An 8,728-nucleotide genomic window follows, 5' to 3' on the forward strand; every position below is an offset into this window, starting at 1 on the left:
CAATATTATGAAAAATTATGTTTAATAGTTAAAACATATGTTAGTTAAAAAAGTATTCATGATGTGTTTCCATTTATATTTCTATCAGAGAGTCTTTTTTATCAATGATAAAATAAATGATAAGCTAAATAAACTAAGCAAAAGCATTATAATTATATCATCTAAATAATATTAGATGTGATTCATATTGTGTTGTTACACATCTGAGACAAAGTTGTCCAATTAAGTACATACCTAATTACACTAACTAAAAAACGTAGTGTATTAATTTTAAAATGTTCTTATTATTGAAATGACACTATTTGTATATGAGATGGCGTTGTGTTGCTATATGTTTTGTTTACTGCCAGTGTTGCGAAGTTGTATATTGTATTCAGGTTTTATCCGTATTATTCTTTATTTTATAGACAAGATGACGAAAATGAACTAAATCGTTAACTTAACTAATCTACTCAACAGTAGTAATGGAAGTATAATAAGGTTCATTAGCTCTGTTGTTAGCCTGAATACGTTTAGCCTCGTTTACGTCACATGTGGCGATGTAGTGCGTATTACTATTACCGTCATTTTGTTCAGATTGGGATTTAGCAGCCTATGTATGTACAAATATATATGGAGGATTTTTCTAAGTGTTTCGTCTTTGACATTAATCAACTTGTTTGTTTTTTAACATACGTTTCTGCCAGAATGTTTCATGTCATTGAAACTTGTGAAACCTCTTAAGTCTCAAAATATTTGATCTTTGGACCTTGTGAAACAACCCTCTCCTTTTTTTTTTCTTTTGATAAGTCAGATTTTATTGTGGATGTTAACGTAGTTGAAATATGAAGCTATATTTAGTAACTAGTCAAATATTAAAAGTATAGGTCGTTTGCGAATAAAGCTTGACACTTTTAGGAATGTTATTGGTGAAATATCTGAATGCTAAAAGTAAAATTAATGGGAGTGTTATATAACTTTCCTATTACAGTGTTTTCATATTTTCAAGCAGCATAATGAGTGGTCTTGATGAATTTCGTAATCAATGGCTTCAAGAACTAAAGCCAGTTGCAGAGTATACAAATCCCAATGGAATTAGTAAAAGCAGTGGATCAACTAGTGCTACTGCTGTTGATAAAGAACCAGGAAAAGATGTAGGAAACATTGAAATTTACTTAGATCCACTCAAAAACAGTTTTGTAGCAGCAGAAAACAGTAAAGCTGGTACAAACAGGCCTGATAGTGATACATCATTTCAGGCTTTAAATGTAGGTTTTGATCCAAACACAATTAAAAGAACAATGAAAGATCCAATTTCTAACCAAAGTTTTGACAAACATAATTTATCAACAAGATCTGTGTCAGATATTAACTACATTGATAAATTTGGTGACAAGAGGCCCTGGGCATTTTATATAACAGAACAGCTGCTTCAAGGTAAAGTTCCGTGCAACAGCAAGTTATTTCAATCCAAGGAAAATAATATAAATGAGAATGCTTACGAAAGTATTGACAAATGGTACAAAACCATTTGTGATCAGTCGACTGTTAATAAAAGATCTGCACTTTCTGTTATAACACATGATGTACCCAAAAAAACTAAGAAGGATGCTTTTGGGAAGGACTGTCTGATTGATGTTTTAATTCATGATTTGGTATGTACCAGCTTAGAATAAAATTAGATGTTGAGATCTTGCTTTTAAAATTTGTATGTGTAACTACCTCATTGTCAAGCAAATGTCTTTTAATTTACTGTTAGTTTCTCCAGTTGTTTGAGAATGTATAGTATACCATCCCATGTTGTTGGCAACTTAAATTAATAGGAATGGTTAAACTCATTAAAAAGTTTCTTTTATACAATTTACTGTAAACTTGTAATAATTGTAGCAAAAATAAATAAATAAATGTTATAACTGAGTATAATATCTCAATACACTACAACATAGTGAAATAAACATTGTAATTAAAGGTGTAATGATAAACATTAAAGCACTTAAAATTATTTTTACACATAATTTGCTTACACTGAGAAAAGGTATATCATAAATTTTAACACAGAAGAAGAAAAATAATTTTTTTAAGATATTAGCAAGTCAAAGTACTAATTTAACATTTGATTTTTTAATAAAGATAAATTAGTTGAAGTGGATGGGACAGCCTCAATGGACCATCGAGGCTCCCTAGTTATCCTTAAATCTTATTGTTTATTTTTTTATTTTTGAAACCAAGTATGGTTTATTTTAGTGCCTTTATTACATTTATTTTTGTTTCTTATTTTAGGTATTGTTGGAAGAACCATGAAATACAAATGTAATAACATAAATTGATAAAGCTTTTGATCAATATCTTCAGTATGTAATCTACTGTAATAAAAGTGTATTAATACAGATATGTAAAAATTGAAATAAGTAAACATAAGTTCAGTTCACTGAAACACAACCTTCTTAATTGGTTAATAATTATAAACTGATTTTAAAATTCTCAATCATAGAAAAGTTTCATATTTAGAAGTCACAGCTGTTGAATGAAATACACAGTTTAAACTGTCCTTAGATTTGTACTGTATAAAGTTTGTAATTTGTTTCTGTAGAAAGTTTGCAGTATATTCTGTTTGAAAGATGAGTGGAAATATCAGTTACAAATAAATGTCTGTGATCTTGAGATTCAGTACATGTAGTGCTATATGAAAAAAGCTAATCTGTTGTAAGTCATGTTATTATCATTTGTAAGTAATGTTTTTGCTCTATTTTTCAGGATGATATCAATGATATTCCATTTTTTGACATTACATTACCTAAGGAAGTTGCTATCAAAATTTTCCAGTGCTTGGGCATTGAAGATTTGTGTTCCTGTGCTCAGGTAAGCTGTTGTTTTCCTCATATTTAGATAAATTTTTAAGCTGAACAACATTTGAAAAAGTTTAATGTACTGTGGATGAAGTGTGTCTGTAAAGGTAAAAAGTAATTTAAATCAAGAACTTGCATAAATATTGTTGTAGTTGTTATAAGAAAGTGAGATTTGTTCCCTAACCCTTCCTTAAAACAATTGTGGATTCATTGTGTACTTATACCTATGGATATTTACAAAAGTCAGTAATTAAATAAGCAGTCAAACATATAGGATACGTGAAAGTCATGCTAAAACAATTACCATTATTTCTTCTAAAGAAATAGAGTATTTATAAACAGTTCTTAAATAACCCATATTGTTGTGTGTGCTATTAATATGGGTTATTTAAGTAATATTTAATTCAGTGGGTATCTTGTCTTTCTTTGTTTTAGTTTTGCATTTGAAATCTGTTACTCAAAATGGATAATACAAGGATTTACAGTTCATATTATTGCTATTATTCAAAATAAGTTCTATGTTAACCAAGATGTACATTTTTGAAAATGACAGAAATCTGTGAAGTTGTTATGAAATGAAACAATAAAACCATTAACACAAGCCCAGGTTAAAAAATAATTAGAATAATACCAAAAAAGACCCCAGTGAACCATATTAAGTACTATTTGAATCTTAAATAAAAGACTAATAATGATAGTGAAAACTATACGAACAAACAACACACCACAAAATTAATTATAGATTTGTAATCTTTTTTTTTAACTTGAAATATTTGGATAATGTTGAGAAAAGCAATAAGTTTATGACAGCAAACAATATACTTTATCTATCTAGAAAAGGCATTTATTCTAAGAATAAGACTATTTTCACAAAGCAAAAGACTCTCAATAAACCTCATTTACTGTTGTGTGTTCAATTTTGTTCTTTTATTACCAAAATGAAATCGATCTGATGAAAAGGAGAGGAGATGAACTATTAAAATGATAAATTATTTTAAAATCTAAGGAGAGATTTGTACAGCTCCATTTGTTTTCATAGATTCAGATTTTAAATTTGAGACTTAGTTGATCATTCTTTGAAATTTGTTTTGAATTTTAGGTTTAGTAATGCTGACTAGAGCTGGCAATTAACACAATTAATCGATATAATCAATAACCTATGAGCATTGATTACCTCAATTAGTATCACATAATGTAGTAGATTAATTTCTCAAAATAATCAACTCATTTCAATTATTGTTTCTATTTATTATTGTTCTTGATTATTTCAGCTATACAAGTAATCAAAATATTGCCATTATGATTTTTCATTATTATTTTGAATTAATTCAAGTTTGTTTAATCAGTTAGTGTCATCATTACTCATGAAAATAATCAATTAATTGAAATTAAGGTTTTCAATTATTCCATCTATCCAAGTGATTGAAATATTGCCTTTATGTTTCTTTGTTATTAAGTGCAAAGCTAGACAATGGACTATCTGTGATCTGTCCACAGCAGATATTGAAACCCAATTTGTATCATTATAAGTTGTTGTAGTTTGTAATCAACTCGTGAAAATAATCTTTTTTTTTTGCTTTTTTGTGTTTAGCCATCTACTGAGAATAATTGATTAGTTGAATGTAATTAGTTAATGAGCCCAAAGATTAATCAATTAGCAAATTCTACTAATTGCCCAACTCTAATTGATGACCTAAATATTAAAAATTATAAATATAAGCTTAATAAAATATACACCCAGTTTTCTTTCTTAGACATATTTCTCTGTCAATTTATAGAGTTTGTCTGATGAAGTAGTAAGTGAGTTTGAAGTAACGAGTTTTTGATGGATAGGTATATGGGTGCAAAAGGTAATGTTAAGTGGATTAGTATTTGGTTTTTGTTCTTTCAAAATTTATGTATGGCTGTTATCATGCCAGTTGTTAAGTTATTAAATGTTTGTTATTCTATGAAAATATTTACAAAGCATTTTCAAGAATAGATGTTAACTAAAAAATGTGGAAAACTCTGTTTACATACATAAAAACTTCTGTGAATGACCCAAGAAGTTTTTCCAAACTTAATTTAAAAGAATAATATTTAAAAAGAAGATTATCAAAAAAGGGTTTTCCTTAAAGACTATGAATTTCTGTTTGAGGATTGTTTAATACTCTAATGTTGTTTTTATTAGCATGATAACACTAAACAATTTTATGATGCCACTTAAATGTTTGTAAAAGCAAGTGTGTCTGTTAGGATGTACATATTCAACAATGAAAAATGATGCTTTTAAATTTCTGACTCTGAACAGGTTGTCAGTAAATTTTAGAGTTACAGTGAACTAACATCAATACACACGATTTTGATTTGCATCTCACTTAAAACATTGTTAATTAACACAATTTTTAATTAATTATACCAAAAATCATTTCTATGAATCTGACAGACTTATCAAGGTTATCAGATGAGCTCTTGAACATCACATTGCTTTAACACTAATATATTTTCTAAACAACTTTTCTGACAAAACTTTAAAACAAACCAAACTATCAGCATTTGCATATATTTTTAGCATTCAGTAGTTACACATATTTCTGCAGTTCTCAGATTAGAGTTCATAAATCACCACTTTTTGTACTATGTTAATTTATTTATTAATGGTTTCTATTCTAATATTTATCTTTAGATTTCATTATTTGATTTGCTAAGTTGTTTCCTATCTATTTATTTTACCTTCTTTTAGCTGTGGCATGGCAGATCAGAGAATGTTTCTGAGTTGTTGTTTTTTTTGTTTTTTTTCAAGTATAAACTTTTAGCTCATATCTCCGTCATCTATTGACCGATTTGAGATTTAATTACATTTTTGCACACAGGAGGTCAAACCCTTTCGATTTATGTATTTGACCACACCCATAATCTCGTAGATTAATTTACTCTAATCCTGCCTAGAAGAATTTCAGAGTAAGCTGGTAGAGATCCTGATAAGTAATAAAATTGAATCGGGTATATATGCATGCCCCATACTTGGTATTGCTGCCACACAAAAATACAGCTAATAAAAAGAAAAAAAGGGTGTCATAGATTAATTTACTCTAATACAGCCTAAAAGAATTTCAAGTGACACGGCCATTGAGGATTCCCTCTTGTTTGTTGCATATAACTTGTAGTTTTTGTCTTTCTATGTACCCTTCCCTGTATTATTGTTTTCCTGTATACTTTCGAGTGTTGGTTGTTTTGTTAGCATTTTATTTCCATTTTCAGATTAATAAAAATTTTATATAATCTATATTTGAGTGTAAAACAGTTTTTTTACTTAATATATGTTATTAGAAAAAAAAGACTATTATAAGTTATATTGATGATAAGTTATATTAAATTGATGATTAGTTGTTAATTTTTATATTGTTTGGGTTTATGGTGATAAGTGTGTAATATTAGGGGTGTTTATTAAGAATTTGAATTTATTTTTACAATGTGAATGCTTGTTTTCTCCATAAATATTCTGATAGATTAAATGTAAAGTGATCTTTTCATGAATCTTTTGTAGTTGTCTTTTTATTTTTGCCACCATGTGTTTTCTGTTTAATTCATATTTGTCTGTGTTTCTTGAGTTACTAACTTTTTACTATGATTTGCTGTATAGTATAAATCTCCTGTAATGTTGTTTGCTTTCTGACAATCTGTTATTGTTGAGCTGTTTTATGTTATGTCTATTGACGTTTCTGAAGTTTTTTCTTTTACAGTGTTAGAAGCACTTTTCTTGTTTCTCTGAAAATTTCTTCCAAACTCATGTTCCTTGTATTATTCTTTCCCTGTTATGTTTTCTTTTTTCCAAATTTTGATTCAATTTGTATAATATTTTCACTTGTTACTTCTTTTATGTAGTTGTGGTTGTCATTGTTTGTTGTATGTGATGTCTGTTTTCACTCCAATTTTGTTTCATAGTATGTGTATTTTATCATGAATGTATACATTAGTACTGCTTTTCTCATAGATATTTTTTTGAATTTTCAAACATATATATTTTTTCGTAGGCTGTTTTATTTACTTTTATTTTTCTTATAAGATCAGTTACTACACCTAAAGTCTGGATTTCGTCCCATTTCTTTTTGAGTCATATTTTTTGTTTGTGATGTTTTACATGTTGGGCATTTCTGCATTTTAGGTAAGTGTATTTTTTGGCAAAATTTTGTTGCCATATTTTAGGATCAATCAAGCTAGTTTTACCAGACTGATTTTTTGGTAATTTGGTGCTTATTATTTGGCATGTTTTTGTATCATCTGTTGTTGCTGTGTTTTCTATTGTTTCTTTAGTTTTTTTTTTTTCTTTCTTATGTTTGTTTGTTTCTGCCTTCTTTTGATTTTGCAGTATAATTCATGTTCTCTTTCTCTTGTATATGCTGTGTTTTTGGTTTGTGTAACTGTGTTCTATTGGATTTTTGTAAATATTTTGTATTTAGTTGATAGTGGTTCATAATAGGGTTCACCCAGGAATCTCACAAAAATTCTAATAGAACATACAGGCAAAAATCATCTTAAAAAGCAGACTTGTTCTTGAAACAACACTCAAGACCTTCTATCTCAATGGCTAATGCTGCTAAAATATTGATAATAGCAAAATAGTTGATTTTTCAGTTGTTAGACAAAGTTCATCCATTTGTTCTTCATATTATTCTTGCTTCACAAGCCTACAGAAGAAACAACTATGAATATTTTAATTCAAATCTGAGCAAACCTACTAAAAAAAAACTCTGCAGGTCATGGGAATGTTTTTATGTTGATTCTTGAAAGAGAAAGAAGATCTTATTAATTTTTGAATTGCTACTGGCCAAGTTTCTCTTTGAAGCCATACAAGCACCAAAGCTTACAGCAAAAACAGCTAGGTATATTGCTCTAAAATGTATGCACAGCTACTAAACAAACTCCTGCAAAAGTTGTATGGATATTTTGAAGTTGCTTCTTGAAAGTCAAGATTTCCACCCTATAAAATTTTCCAAGTTCTACGCTAGCAACATAAGCTCTTCAAAGCCATTCAAGCATTCCCGGAAATGTAAAAGCCATTTAAACACCATTATACTAGTTAGAAATGCTCCATTTTATAGGAGTGAAAAATGCTTTATTTATAAGAGTAAATAATGTGTATATTTATAACAGTGTCTCAAGCCTTATTATTATTGATTATAGTTTTAGAAGCTGCTACAGAAAAATTGACTATGAATATTTTACTGAAACCTGGACAGTAGTAATGAATGCAGTATTGAGTATGTCATAGGGTAGTTTTAAAATTAATTCAAGCTCATTCGTTTTTTCATCCTGAAGAATTTCTCTGAATCCTTCACTTTCTGCCACTGAAAAAATTTGGTGTTTTACTAATGCACATTAATTGGAAAATAATTTGTGCAACTTATAGCACATTAATTGGAAACTGCCACATTGAGGATTCATCATTTCTTGAGTTTGTTGCTGTACTTTATCTCTACGTCGTTTTCTGCAACTATTTGAGTTTTTAACAGATTACCATAGTAGATTTCTCTACTCTTGTAAGTGGTGATTTATTCTACAGATTTTCATACTTCACTTGTTAAACACATGTTTATATGAAACATCAGGCACAAAAACCGCCTGATGGTGGTTGGGTGAAAAAGCCAACGCAGTAGTAAACTTGAAAAACATGTGACATTCAACTTAATGCATATGCATGTATGTAGCTTAAAATTTATTCTTTATAAGTGGACATAACAACTTATGAAACAAGATAATTAAAAAAGGGAATAAGGATCATTAAAAAAGTACAGAAACAAGTTGAACCAAAATACAAAGATTATATTTTCAAGCCTACAACTAGGGAATGTAAATATAGTAAACAAACTAGGCTGGAAATAGTGTCTACATTATTTTCTCAAGCTACAAACCCATATTTTGAC

General features: G+C 28.6%; 1 protein-coding gene across 1 annotated transcript in view; it reads left to right on the forward strand.

Annotated features, from left to right (window-relative positions):
- Positions 1 to 329: 329 nt before the first annotated feature.
- LOC106464504 (F-box/WD repeat-containing protein 8-like) overlaps positions 330 to 8,728 on the forward strand; it is a 32,920-nt gene continuing 24,521 nt past the window's right edge. Inside the window, exons 1-2 of the mRNA XM_013924649.2 lie at positions 330 to 1,634; positions 2,734 to 2,838. Of these exons, the coding sequence (XP_013780103.1) occupies positions 996 to 1,634; positions 2,734 to 2,838 (744 nt within the window). The 5' untranslated portion in view covers positions 330 to 995. The remainder of the gene's footprint in view (positions 1,635 to 2,733; positions 2,839 to 8,728) is intronic.

The sequence above is a fragment of the Limulus polyphemus genome, unplaced genomic scaffold, assembly GCF_000517525.1.
Source record: "Limulus polyphemus unplaced genomic scaffold, Limulus_polyphemus-2.1.2 Scaffold1670, whole genome shotgun sequence".
NCBI classification, from domain to species: Eukaryota; Metazoa; Arthropoda; class Merostomata; order Xiphosura; family Limulidae; genus Limulus; species Limulus polyphemus.